This window comes from Malurus melanocephalus, unplaced genomic scaffold (assembly GCF_030028575.1).
Source record: "Malurus melanocephalus ecotype Western Australia unplaced genomic scaffold, MMel_1.1 scaffold_165, whole genome shotgun sequence".
Lineage (NCBI taxonomy): Eukaryota > Metazoa > Chordata > Aves > Passeriformes > Maluridae > Malurus > Malurus melanocephalus.
The window spans coordinates 964,881-979,110 of record NW_026623397.1 but is presented as its reverse complement, the minus strand read 5'-3'; the positions used below and the strand labels follow the sequence as shown (position 1 = coordinate 979,110).

Sequence of the window (14,230 nt, the reverse complement as noted above, 5' to 3'; positions counted from 1 at the left end):
GTGTGTGGGAAAAATGGTTCATGGCAAGGCTTTCTTGCCGACTCCTCCTAGTAAACATGGGAAGAAGAAGAAAAATCCCTTTTGAAAGAATTTTCTGCCTTGGCTTGGAGTGAATGCCGTTTTCCCTCCACTCCTGCTTCCCAAGCCGGCCACGAGATGGTGCTGGGAAGGCGGTGGTCCAGAGCCGCCTCTCCTCCATCACCCATCCACCATCCTGCCCTTGCCCCAGCATCCTGTCCTCCTTCCCCACATCTAGCCCTTCATTTTCTACCCACTGAGCACTGACAAATCACTTCTCAAAGGCAATCCAAGGAGATCTGGATCCAGGGGAGTGTGAGCAGGGTGGAGGTTGCATTCTTAGCAAGTTTTCCCTGGTTTCTGGCAGAGCCAGGTGGGGTTGGGGGCGTCTGGTGAAATGCAGGGGAAGGTGTGGGAGGRTTGTTGGTGGCTTTGTCACTCCACATTTCCTCTTAGCAAATTGCTCCATCCTTCATCTCTGCTTGGCATCTCCCCATATGTCTGAAACACCACAAGCTCAAGCTTTGTTCTCACTGAGAGAAAAGAGGATGTCAGGGACACAGAGAAACTCCACAAAATGGTACTGATGTCTAACACATTCTTTGATTCCCCACCAAACCCAGAGCTCCCAGGAAAGGCTGGGAKGACCCTCTTTGCTAAAGTACCAGTTTTCAGATGGAGAATAAGCCTTGGACTAAGAGATCTGATTGTCTGATGGTTTTGTGCTGCATTTCTGAGCTGGGTGCCTTTTCTCTGCAGAGCCCTCCAGCCCTGTCAGGAGGGCCTTGGCACCTTTGCATATGCAAAACATGTCAGATTTTGTTACATTTCACTCTGCACTTACATTTCACATCCTTATCCACTTATTCCTCTACTCAGCACAGACCAACACCCAAGTGCTGCTTTCTGCTCCCCACCCCTCAGCATATCAGATGTGWTTCCCCTGGGCCAGCCCCACTCAGCCTTGAGTGAAATGCCAGGAATCAGCTGAAATGCAGAAGTGGGTTTTTTATAAATAGGCCTTGCTGCTGCTGGTCCAGCATGACAAGTACAGAAGGGCAGCCTGTGGTCATGTCTGCTGTCCTCCAGCTGTGATCCAGCATCACTTGCGCTGGGTCTTTCCAGCTCCAAGAAATTACGCACAAAAAATTCATGTGTTCACCTGCCTGGCTGTTCTTGTCACCAGAGTGTCAGAAGGACATGTGCCCTGGGCTGCTCAGAAAGACATCCCATAGCTCCTGGGTGCCCAGGGACACGGGGGCCATTAGCTTGAGGGCCAAGTAAAACACATCTGAGTGAAGAGGAAATTAGAGAAAAGGCTAGAAGTCCCAATAAGCCAAGCTTGAAGCCGTATTTTATACACACATTTTCAAGTTCATCGCCCTTGTTATCTTTTCCTGGGGAAATTGTAGGTTTTASCTGCCTGAGGTTGGCAAAGCTGGGTTCAGCAGGGAGCATCTTCCTTGAGTGCCGCTGGTTTGGGGACCAACTGTGTGTCAAGCTGTCCATCCTGGCTGGAGCCATGTCCCTGGAAGGGCTGCAAGTCCTTGGTGAACAGTGGCATTGCGTGGGGAAGGGCAATGGAAAGGGGAATGGGCAGCTGATAACCACCTTTTCTCTCGTCTCTCCCACTTGCAGAAAAAGAGGAGGGCAGCCACTGCCCGTCGGCAGCACCTGAAGGTACGTGGCACTGCTGTGGCTGTGTGACGTGTGTCCCGACCTTCCCATCTCCCATCCCAAGCCTCCCACTCCACTCCTTACTGGGTCTTCATCATGTCCCTTGCTTGGAAATGGTGGTACTGATGGGCACTCACCAAGCTGCCTCCCCATCAGGGCTCCTGCTCCATTGATAGCCCCTCTACCCTCCTTCCTTTCTTCCACCCCGCACTGACCCTTCTCCTGCTGCCTTCCAGAGTGCTATGCTCCAGCTTGCTGTCACTGAAATAGAGAAAGAAACAGCTGCTAAAGAAGTGGAAAAGCAAAACTACCTGGCAGAACATTGCCCTCCTCTGTCACTCCCAGGATCCATGCAGGAACTTCAGGTACTGACTTCTTTGATACTTTCAGTGCTGGAGCAGAAAAGATTTGACTCCATCAGTCAGCCTGGTGGATCTATACTGGCCTTCCCATCTTGAGCCTCTTTTCACCTGTGGTGCCCTGGAGCCAGATGGAAATAGAACTGGTTTGAGAGGCAGGTGGGGTCTCTCTGCAGGAAAAAAAAGGGGTCTGGCTGGCAGGAAAGATGTGTTTTAAATGATGTGGTGAGGCAGCATTTTTGTGAAGCCAGTAGCATGGAGATTGGGAGCTGGCTGACAAACCACTCTTCACCTTTTGGTCTCAATCCCACCCAGTCTTCTGGACTGAGGTCTGTCGGAGTGGTCAGGAGAGAGGAATTGTGTGTGTGGGTCCTGGCAGCCAACAACCCTCTCTGCTTTCCCCACAGGAGCTGTGCAAAAAGCTTCATGCTAAGATCGACTCAGTGGATGAGGAGAGGTAYGACACAGAGGTGAAGCTACAGAAGACCAACAAGGAGGTGAGTTTTCCCTGGGAAACCTTSCRGGGAGTCTCCAGCACATTCCTGACRCTTCCCTGCACTGCTTGGGTCCATCTCATGAAACCCATGCCCTGCTCTCTCTCTGCCCCCCTCATCTCATCCCCCCAGCTGGAAGACTTGAGCCAGAAGCTCTTTGACCTGCGTGGCAAGTTCAAGCGGCCGCCGCTGCGCAGGGTGCGCATGTCCGCCGACGCGATGCTGCGGGCCCTGCTGGGCTCCAAGCACAAGGTCTGCATGGACCTCCGAGCCAACCTGAAGCAAGTGAAGAAGGAGGACACTGAGAAGGTACTCCTGCCCTCTTCCCCTTTTCCCTAACAGGAGTTGCCCCCCACTCTTCAGGGCTCACACCTCCCTGTGGTTTGAGAATGACTTTCTCCATAATTTTCTTTTTCCTGCTCAGTGTTTCCCCCTGTGGCACCCATGATGTTGAAACAGTAGGGTGCAGTACAAAAAGATGTATAGCATGGGTGGAACACAGTTCCTCCATCTGACATGGGAGTTTCCATGGGAGGATAGGTGTGGTGCCCTTTCCAGGTGGGTTCTTACCCTGGGGGGCACCACTCACACCAACCATCCCTTCCCCAGGAGAAGGATCTCCGCGATGTCGGTGACTGGAGGAAGAACATTGAGGAGAAGTCTGGCATGGAGGGCAGAAAGAAGATGTTTGAGGCTGGCGAGTCCTAAGCACCCGCGTCTCCACAGCTCTCCTCCTCTCCCCGCTGTCCCCGCTGYGCCGCCGGGCTCAGGGGCGCTGACYGGSTGCCATTTCTCTCTAGTTTTGCCAAGAGCTGCATCGTGGCAGCACTGATGTAAATAAAGCTTTGGTGGGAGAGGTGGTGTTGCCTGCCTGGGTGGCCAGAGCCCGACTCCAGCCATGGTGCCAGCAGGGACTGCCTCACTGTGGGGGTTCTGCTGGGAATGGGGAGGCTTTGGCAGGGGAGATGGGGCACCTGTGTGCTGTTGGTCCCCCTCCAAAGTTGTGGATGCTCATTCCCTTCCACAGTGTGAGGAGACAAGTCGAGAACAGTCCAAGACCCAGGAGGTGATGCAGAATCTCAGCCCATGACAGCATCCGCAGGAAGCTGTGGAGAAGAGCTGAGAGCTGGGGAGAGGGGTAGGATCTGCAGGGCAGAAGCGGAGCCTTCGGCCCCAGGGGGATTTGAGAGGTGTGAAGTCAGAACAACCTCTGCAGCACCTGTGGCAGCACCCTGGACTGGTGCAGGGTAGGGTGCTGTGGTTTAGAGATGATGGCTGCCACCAGAGTGGCATGGGCAGCTGGCAGGGGCAGTGGGTCACTCCTTTCCCTGACATGGTGGGAATATCTATGCCCTCACTTTTCTACTGTGTTAGCCCAGCACTTCCAGATTTCTAGCTGCCAATGACTAAAATCTTAAATCAGTCTCAAAAAAAAACCCTAAACAAAAAAAAGAAAAAACCAACCCAGATTTACCTTCCCCCTACCCTGCCCCATCCCCCCAAACCCTCAGCCCATGACGTTTCCGGCCCAGCTCACTTCTGCTGAGCACAGGAAAAGCRAAACAGCGGTGGCAGCCTGGCGCTGGAGCTGTCCTGGGGCTGCCGTGCCAGGGGAGAAGATGTCAGACTCGGAGGGGTGCCAGGAGGGAGCAGATGGAGTGAGCCAAGTGGGAGAGGAATCCTCTGGGGAGAGTGAGAGGTGAGCCCTGGGGACACCAGAGCTGCCTTCCAGTCCTGGGATACTGGGAGGCTGGGAAATTGGGGGGAGATGGTGGGAAAGGAGGATGCCCAGCCAGAATTATGATGACCCACGAGGCTGGAATGGGTCAGATGTTCCATTAGGCTTTTGACAAGCTTYTCCAGCTAGGAGAGATTTCTTAAAGATCTCATCCCCTTTGGGATGGAGTTGATCGAATGGGGATCCCCAGCTCCAGAAGCAGGCAAGCTCAAGTGAGGGGTCTGGTGACCTGGAGCTGCTCTGCAGCTGAAATCAGCCCCATCTCTAAGACCTCTCTRATGTGGAGATCAGCTGCCTCCTCTCCTTGCTGGGCACATCTGATTTCTTGCTGCATCCCCTGTGTCTCCAGCCGAATTAACCTGGCAATGTTYCAGGCTGGCTGCTGTAGTTATACATCTCTGTGCCTCCGCTCTGCTTTATTGCTTTATCAGCCGAGTCTGTAAAATGTGGGGTCTTCACTCCAATGCAGGGCTTTCCATGGGGTCTAAAAGAAGACAGATCAGCAGCAGAGGCCACATCTGTCAGTGGTGGAGGCAGACAGATAAGCTTGGCCAAAGTGCATCACCCCGAAGTGCTCAGATTTGGACTGGATTCAGGCTGAGCATCCAGGGAGCTTAARGAGGTTGCCTGATTTTTCACCTCCAGCTTCAAAGCTTGCATTAGCATTTCTCCCCAAGGCTTCTGAGAGCCAGCACAGCTAATGTTGACAGGAAAAAAAAACCCTTGAGTGACAATGAGAGGAGAAAGGTGTGTCATCTCCTGTCATCAGGGGTTGCAGTAAGTGCTTGGGCTGACACCTGACAGCAATTAGCCTTGGCTGAAAGTTTGACTGGAGCTTCAAAAGGTGCWGGAAGGCTCCGTGCACGACTCGCTGCTGAAACAAAGGGGAAGCCTTGGCTGCTGGSAGAGCGCAGGGCTTTCCTCAGCCCYRGGATGGATGCAATTCCCAGCATTTCTCCAGCCTGCCCGTGCCTGTGCCGCGGGCTCAGCTCACCTKGCAGCCGCAGGGAGCAGGGACTGTCCGGTGCGTGGCCCAAGGCAGCCAAACCTTCCTGCACCCCGCTGGCTGCAAGAGGAGCAGGCACCCCGGTGCAGGCAGGGCAGACACTGCGGTCTGCTGGTGGAGCTGCGTCWGCTTGTTCCCTTTTCTGGTTCCTCCTGGAGTTTCAGCTAAATGAAATGTGTCTGGAGGAGTCTGTTGTGTAGCACTCAGACCCTTACAGCCTTGTTTAAAAGGAGTGTGAACACTGACAGCAGGGCGGCACATCTCTTCCTCTCTAGCTGTGTGCTAGAATCTTAATGAAATGTGAAACTTGATGGCAAAAATAGCGAGCAAAAAAGAGTTCTTCCTTGTTTCAAAAATGCAAATAATTACTTTYCTTCGCAATTTGTATAATAGTTTCATGTACAGCTTTAAACTTCTCATGCTTTTACTTGTGCTGTTTAAACGCTTGCTAGACTCTGGGGATTTCCACTCCCAAAATGGAGKAAGTAAGTGTTTATTTGCTGTTTGGCTCTACCTTTTCTCACCCTGTGGCTAGCTTAGCTCCCTGATCTCCGCTCCTTGATGAAAAGGCTCTTGCCAAGCTGACCCAYGTATGGATGGAGTCAGGACAATTCTCTTCAGACAGCCTAAAACATGATGGAGGTGAGAACAACCGATTTTGAGATGGAGCTGCCAGGAGAAAAACATGGGTGCTGTGTTTCCCTAAACAGTGAACCTTGTCTATTTAACTGTGCCCAGTGYATATAGAAGAGGAGCTGGCATTAGAAAATCTCCTAGAAATCTAAATTTGAACATAGCTGTTTYCTCCCACAAATTGGGACACAGTGGCAAAGTCCTGCTGATGCTGGTGTAACACTGCTTAAACCAGACCGGTGCTATGCTCTATTCCATGAACTGGAATCGCTGTATGGGCAACTGCTGCGGTGTGAGCCTTCCCAAATGAGCAGGAAGCTGGGGAGAGCTCTGGGGAGGTGGCTGTGCTGAGATTGGCTGTGCTGCCTTGTTGGGCAGAGGCTGAAGCCCAGGGTGTATTGGGTCTGTCGCTCAGAGCTCTCTCCATTAAGCTCTGCAGGTTTCAGGTATCCCTGCCCTTATTCCTACACCCGTGGCCATGCACATCCCTCGGGAAGTGCTCTGTAGGGTATCTGCACCTGGGAGGCAGCACAGCTCATGTGGCRGTTTCTCTTGTCTGTGGGATCTGAGATAAGGTTGGCTTTCCCCAAATTCCCATCTCTTTCCTCCTGGGGCTTCCCACCCCACAAGCAGCAGGGCAGGGAGCCCTCGGCAGCCCATGTATGGTCACTGCCYGGGGACAGGCTCTGCTGTGCCAGCAAGCCCCAGGCTTTTCCTTGCCACGTCCATCCCCAGCTGTCTTGAATTCCCCAGATCCTTGGAGGAGTCTCAAGGGCCTTTGCTGAAATGACTGCTGTTGCTATGTATACCCATGGTGGGAAGGAGGCCTGGGAAAACTGATCCTTGGAGAGTTTTTGGACCCCTCAGCACACCAGATTCCTTGGAGGTGGAAAGGAGGGATGGCTGATCCCTGTTCAGGACTAACTGGTCACAGTTTGACCCAGCTGGGCTCATTAAATTGGAAAAATGGTAGGGAAATTAACAGGGGAGGACCAGATGGATTATTTAATGAAGCTGGGTTACATTTATGGYTTCCAAATTGGATATAGGTGCTCTGGCAGTGGCATTAGGGATAAAGAACTGTCTCTAATTATAGGAGGTATCAGGTGCCTTCACTGTCCTTTTCTCCTTGGGGGAAAAAAAATTAAGCCTGGCTTGCCTTGCCTTGCCACTGAGCTTATTTTGCTGTGTAAAGCTATGGGTTTGGAGAAGCGTATTAAAGCAAGGGATTGCCCAGCAGCCTTCATTTGAATTGCATTTTTCTTTCTAAAACACAGAAGGCTCTCTGCTGGCCGGAAGGCTGGATTTTTTAAAACTCTTGGTGTGAAGTCTGGCTCTGAAGCTTGTGGGAATCCCTTGCCCCTGGATTTTCTAAGGTGAACTCACTTCAGAGGGTTTAGGGCTTTCCCCAAATCTGAAAACCCTGTGGTAACTGGAAGGGCTGTCTGTGCAGCAGGGAAGTGCTTAACCTTGGTGTGCCCTGGGGATCCTGGGCCCCTCTGCTCTGACCCTCACTGACCTTGCTAATCCAGCCCTGACCGATGCTCTGCCTGCATCCCCYTTTGCATCCTTCACCCCTGTGACCCCACTGTGGGGTCTGCCTGGGGGCTGAGCTGACTCCTTGCTGCCCTGCTGCTCTCCCCAGAGCTGGGCTGGCTCCCAGCTAAACATTCATCCAGCCTGGCTGTTGCCTCTGCCAAGTCATGGACTCACACCTGGCCAGGAGGTGTTTGAGACTTCATGGGTGCCATGTTTTTATTTGGAACTGCTTTTTCTTTGAGGTGGGCRAGAATCCTGGCTCAAATAAAGTTGTTGCCCAGGCTCCAGGAGGCATTGGTGTGACCACCAGGCTCCTGAGAGTGCAATCTGGCACTGACTGACTGCAGACCTGCAGTGGTGCTCAGGGGCTCAGAGGGAACGCCGGGATTTGGTGTTCTCCCTTCATCCTCCCTGTGAAGCCCTCCTGTTCCYTTCATACAAATCCAATGAACTCCTCCTCAGGCTGACTCTCTGCGCTCCTTGAGGAGCTACTTTGGCACCCTTTGAAGCCAAATGCCCAGGAATGGATCTTCATGGTGCAGTTCTGTTCTAAAGCCTTTCACGAGGAGAAGCCCTGGGGATGTACATCAATGAAAGAAAGACACAGGGGTGTATGACAGGGGCTCTGGACTCTTCATTCGGGTCATGTTCTATACCATGGCCATCTGCTGTGGGTCAAAATATATGTCCTAGGAGGTGCTGCCCATTCTGGGAAAGCAGCTGTCCTGCATGACATGAATTTGTTATGATGGGTACCAGAGGAGCACCCACARTGCCCAGACAAGGTCAGGGTGTCACCACGTAGGTACTCTGTCTCTGTGCCCGTGGCTACAGCCTCAGGGAAAGGAGGACAGGTTATCTCTACTGCAAGGCCAGGCAGCTGAGAGTGAGATATTTAGGAAGTGGAGGGATGCCCTAACTGTAGAACTTGCTCTCTGTGGTTTTCCATTGGACCTGTGTGAGATCTGCCAGGCCTTGGCAGCTGTCTTAGGTAACCCAAGGCATCCCAYGCTTGACACCTACATTGAGGCACCTGAATTTCTCCCTGATTTCCCAGAATCACCTATCAAGCACAGGACACTACTGAGATTTGAGGCCAGCTCTCCTGAGGCTTGGTCAGGTATCCYGTAGTCCTCAGCCTGTCCACATGTCCCAGAGTGGCTCAGCCATGAGTGGGTTAAGCAGCTCCCCTTGGAGCCCGTGGATGTTTTCCTTGCCARTGTATCCTTCCTAACACACACCAGATGTGTGAGGCAGCATCTAAGTGTCTTAATCCCAGGTTTCAGTGCTCACAGTTGTCTTTCTCACGGACAGGTCTCCGGTGGCTTTCTGGGAGCYCCACCGCTGCAGCCCCCACCCTCTGCAGGAGAACTTGCACAAGGCAGGACAAAATTCCTTCTGTTATTTGCTGCTTTAAACAAATCCCTCCTGGGATGGGGTGCTGGGGCCAGCAGCAGAGCTCCATCTTCAGTCACACGGGGGAGTGTCAAACCTTGGAGCTCCTTGGGCTCACCCTGTCTCAGAGGAGCAGGGGTGCTTCCCAGCAGCCTGGGGCACCTGGTACCTGTCCAAGGAWTTCCTGGCTAAAGAGGAACCACCCAGGGGCAAACCCAGCTGGTTTTGTTAATGAATGGCAAYGGTAGTCAGTGGGCTCCTGTTGGTGTCATTGGTGACTTGGATTCAGTGGTTGGAAACCTCAGGGTGATCTGTGAGCAGCTGATCTGAGATGTGCAAGACTCGGGCTCGGTTAATTTGGATTTCTCTTGCCATTGCACAGACATGTAAGCCCAAATGCTTTTGCCAGGGTATGTCAGCACCATCCCTCTGCCTGCCATAAGGCTCTGCCAGTTTGCGTCAGCTGGAGGTCTTCAGTTCTTTTGCTTACGTGATCAATTTGAAAACACATTTTTTGTTAGGGATTCATTCCGCATTACTGAGGAAGCCTCTCTCCCAGATCTAGGTATCTGTTGCTCGCTGCAGCTGAGTAGACAGTTTGTGCAGCGCCTTTTATCAAGTCCTTGCCAGATAGTTTGGAAAATATGATCTCTTCTTCTGTGCTTGTGGATGCTTGTGCTTTTCTGCTGCAGAAGCAGTTTCCTTTCCAGGGCGGGCTTGCTTTGGAGCCATTAGCATYGACAAACCCTGAACTACTGACAGACCCCAAACAATCACAGCTGCCAGCTATTCSGGAGGGGCAGAATTCTCCTCCAATAAAATTGATGACAATAATAATTTCCTCTTAAAATAAGTGCCTCCTTGCAGTTGTTGTGCAGCTTCCCAGGAGCTGAGAGMATTGTGCCCGAGCTGAGCTGTCCTGAAGGGCAGACTACTGTGACACACAGGTGCACTCCTGCCCTGCTGGGGCTTCTTCCTTGCGGTGGCATTTGTCTCTTCTGTGGCTTCTCCATTCCGATTGCCATCTTCCTGCATGCAGCACTTGTGCAGAAAGGCTCCTCTTAGCTTTTTTTGGGGCCTCACTTTGGATCATTATTGACCATCCTTCCCCATGATGGAGCCATGTGTCTTTGGATACGTGATGATACTTCTGCAGGCCCTTTTCAAAGAAAGCTCCTGTCTTTTGCCCAGCTTAGCRAGGGAAACACGGATGGATATTGAAAAGCTGATATCAGATGCCTTTCCCTGGGACAAGGAGCAACTCGAAGTGAGGGATAATGTTCTGAAGCTTTGAAGCAGGAAATGTCAGAAGCAGGAAATGTCAGATGTTTCTTGGGAGTTCCTTTTCCATTTATTCTCCCCCGTTACTCCCAGCTGGAGTAAYATCCCGGCAGGGTAAAGTGGAGATTAATGGTTGCTAAAACTGCTTGCATTGCACAAGGCAGTGCTGCATCARAGCCTGGAGCCAGCTGCAGATGAGCTGGTAAGTTTATATTGGGCAGAAGCTGTATTTTACTTCTTGAAAGCAGCGTGGGCATCTGATCAGCACGGCTTGACGCAGGGCTGTGCTCGTGGAGCTCACCTAAAAGCCCATCTACAAAATGTGCTGTGTGGCTTGGGGTGATGCTCAAACATGACACACAGATGCCACCTGGTGAAGGAAGGTGGTGCCTCTGTGACAGCCTGTGCACCTCTTATACCCAACATGGGAGATGTCTGAAGGTGTCTCCAGCTGCTCAGTGTCCATCTAATCCACCCAGTCAAAGCAAAGACCACCCCATTTATTTCAAATTGACTTTCAGAATTCAAATTCATTCAGCAGCTTTCCAAACTTCAGTGAGCAGAGACTAGTGGCGCAGCAATGTGATGCTATAAAAAGGCCTTTTTTAGGCTTTTCCTACAGTGTCTGCTGGGGAAAGACAACTCTTGGCAGCAGCTGCTTATATCTTATCCATCCTGGCTGGAGTCCTTTGTCCTGTTCTGTGCCTTGTGGTAGAGAAGCATCCCTAAGAGRTGGAGCCTGTCTCCTCGGGGCCAATAGTCCTCTTGTCCTGTAATGACCCTCCTGTGTGGGATGGGAGTGTCTTATCTGTGGCCATTGTTCATTCTTCCTGTCTCTTTCCCAATGGCTTTGTTGATTTAGCCTAACAGATAGATAGCAGTGCACAGTATCAGTAATGATGCTGGCTCAACATGCTGGACCAGCTGCACTCCCCAAGGCTTGGCTGAGTCACTTGGCCTTGGCCCTGGCCTGGAAAACCCTGGTGGTGGCTCAGGTGATCTCTCACTGTTTGCACAGCACAACAGGGGCTCAGCTTTCCTTTAACTACGCTGGACTGTCCCGTTGATAATTCTTCTACCCTCCCTCTTTTTCAGATCCATCCTTTGTGCTTGTGTGTATCACCCCTGGAGCAAAAACATCTTCTCCTACAGGGCTTGTAGGCTTGCATCTTCYCCTCTCACTGATAAATGACGCAAACTCTTGGGATTTTATGTTTATGGATTTACTGCTTAAGTCCCCCAGGGAGTGTCCCTTTTCCATTCTGTGTGAGGGTGAGAGACAGTGGTGGGGTAGAGGAAGAAGGATGCTCCTTCTAGATCCAGCTTCTGATTCCCTCTCATTTCTGCCTCTTTGGATATCATAGGAAGAAAGTCATCAYTGATCCCATGCCAAATAGTTCAGACTTAGTATGACACAGTGTTTGTTGGCTGTTCAGACCCACAATTATTCATGTTTTTCATGGTGCTCCTCTGAGTGCGTGGGCCTGGCAACAACTCTGAGCCAAGGCGGCTTCCGCCCACAGCACCCCCTTCCCCGAACACCCGTGGGGGTGTGCATTGGTTTGGGAATATCCTCTCCTGACTCATGGCCAGGGCAGAGGAAGGCTCATGAGGGASCATCTCTGGGGTTGGACTCCTCGCCCTGTACCCTGAGCTAATTGCAGAGGTGAGGCGCCCTGCCCTCCTGGCAGCACACTTTGGTGCTTGTAGAGAGCTGTTCTGGTGGGAAGGAGATGATGTGCTACTCTTGGCTGCTAGTCCTGCTGTTTCCTCGGGATTATCTCTTGATTGCCTGTCTTGGTCTCTGTATTTGCCTGCCCAAAAGTGAGTGCTGACAGAATAAGCTGGACTGAGTTAAGTGGGAATTCGGGGTGAATATGACAAGGGAAATCCCCATCTATGAGGCCAATTCACAGAGTCTCCAGCTGAGATAGTCCCTGCTGAAGATGTGAGGCTATTCCTGCAAAAATATCTTCTTGTTCCTGCAAGAATATCTTCTTGGGGTGGGATCCCACCACTGATGTGCAGGTATGGACCTCAGGAACCCATATTGGCAGATGGTGGCCCTTGTAAAGGGCTGGCTCATGCAGTGATCGTGCTTTGGGGCCTGTGCTGACAGTGGTTTACATCCCAGCGCTGTTGGAGAGAATTACTTGAACTGCATTTCCTCACTAGCAGGACTAGAGTATTTTTGTTTCTTTCCTTTTTTTTTTTTTTTTTTTTTTTTTTTTCCTTTTTTTTTTTTTTTTCTTTCCTTGACCATGTGTGAGCCTTCAACTGATTTTGCAACCAGTCCTACATAGCAGAATGATTGTGTAATTAACGGGAACTGGTGCAGCCCTATCTCTCTGGGACTCCAGCCCTCTTTCCCACAGTGATGGAGGCAGACCTGCTCTCTCCCCCAGCACCTCACCTTCTTTGCTTTCCCTGCTGCTGGGAGAGCTTTGGGAAACTCCAGAGCCACACAATGTGCTCCTGGATGCTTCAGGCACCCCAGTTCCTGCAGTGGGGTGGTGTTCTGCTGCAGAGATTTATGGTGATTCTCCTAGCTTAAACTGCGCCAAAAAATAACAGATTAATTAATTCTTTGTTTTTCTTCCTGAGTCCACTGTGCTCCTATCCCCTTCCTGGTGGGAGCAGGGGGTTTGTTTCTGTGCAAGGATCCAAGCAGCTGTGGGACTGATGCTGACCTTACTGTTCCTGGATCCATGGYGTGACTCATGCTGATGCACGTGGCAGTGAGAGGCAGGAGAGGAGAGGGACCCAAAGTGCCTCTGCACAGGATTTCTCCTGCACTGCTCCTTCTCTGCGGGCACATCCTTTGTGCTTTTGAATAGTGGGTTTAAATGCTCCCTGCCCCACAGAGATTGGGATAGTGACTCTGTCCTTGTGACTCTGTGCACAGTTCCCTCCCTTCGTGCAAGCTGTGGGTCCTGCTCTGCTCTCCTCACCCTGAGATCCTGCAAGATCCTGCTGATGCTGGGGGAAGGATGAGTTTTCTTGTCATATTTAATATCTTTCTCAAAGATGAAGATGAGGGAGAAGGGCAGGAAGCCTTCCCCAGAGGTCGAGTGGGTCAGCCACCCTGAAAGGTTTTTTCAGGCAGAGTTCAGTACCAGGAATTTCTCTCCCTGAGTGCAATACAGAGCTCAGCCTGCTGCCTTTTGCAGTTAAGGGACCCCCTGTCTCACTCTGGTGTTTCCAAATTATCTTAGCACCTCAGAGCAGTAAGAGCTGATGTCATGACCTCTCTCTGGTCCTGCTTTTCATCATCCAAGCATGGTTTTAGTCAGCCCTGTTCACTGAAAGCCCTGTCTCTGAGAGGCGGTCAGTCCTGGAACTGGGGTGGAAATCAGCCAAGTGCTTTCAAGACGAGGTGCTCATGCTGGCACCCCCAGGAGTCAAACTCTGTGTGGAGCCAAGGCTCTCTTCCTGGGGTGATTAATGGCTTTTCCCTCCGCCCATTTCCACAGAGAATCTCACCTCTGACAGGCAGCAGTGTCCCACTGTCTCCAGTAGGCTCTGCCTTCTGGTGGCAGTGGCTGCCTTCCTCCTTGCCTTTCCTCAGCTCCGTGTGGATCACCTGGCATCTCTGAGTGAACAAAGAGTTCCATTCAGCCCCCGGTTGTGGCTGGCTCATGGCTGCTAGATACTTCTCTGCCTGCCAGGGCTCCTTCGAGCTGCATCTTTGTCTGGCTCGGACCATGGGAATCAGTGGCAGGTTTGGGCTGATTCTCTCTGAAAAGAAAACCCTGTAGGTGCACACTTCACTTCAACTCTGGCCAACTGTGGCAAAGTCAGTAGGAATGTTCACATGCTCAAACCTAATTACCCCTGCAAGCACTTGCAGGGTTGGGACAAGCTCCTTTTAAGCAACAGAGATCTTTTGTGGTGGATCTCATGCATCTTCTCACCAAATTTAGAAAGACAWATATGCAGTGTGATCTCATCTGAGCAGCCCACAGAGTGAAGCCTGCACCAATGTCTGTGTTTTGTGGTTTTTGTTGTTCACAATCRCTTAGGCAATGCTCAGTAAATACCTGCAGAAAAAAAAAAAAAATAAGCTGTTTTGAAATGAAGAGACAGTAGA

The 14,230-nt window shown here is 51.4% G+C and overlaps 2 protein-coding genes across 2 annotated transcripts in view; both read left to right on the top strand.

Annotated features, from left to right (window-relative positions):
• Positions 1–1,059: 1,059 nt before the first annotated feature.
• TNNI2 (troponin I2, fast skeletal type) lies at positions 1,060–3,395 on the top strand. Its single transcript, XM_057372180.1, has 6 exons — positions 1,060–1,066; positions 1,595–1,698; positions 1,932–2,060; positions 2,462–2,551; positions 2,681–2,857; positions 3,158–3,395. The coding sequence occupies exons 1-6, from the start codon at positions 1,060–1,062 to the stop codon at positions 3,254–3,256; spliced, it is 606 nt and encodes a 201-aa protein (XP_057228163.1). The 3' UTR covers positions 3,257–3,395.
• A 705-nt stretch (positions 3,396–4,100) lies between these two features.
• LSP1 (lymphocyte specific protein 1) overlaps positions 4,101–14,230 on the top strand; it is a 46,347-nt gene continuing 36,217 nt past the window's right edge. Inside the window, exon 1 of the mRNA XM_057372158.1 lies at positions 4,101–4,247. Within this exon, the coding sequence (XP_057228141.1) occupies positions 4,168–4,247 (80 nt within the window). The 5' untranslated portion in view covers positions 4,101–4,167. The remainder of the gene's footprint in view (positions 4,248–14,230) is intronic.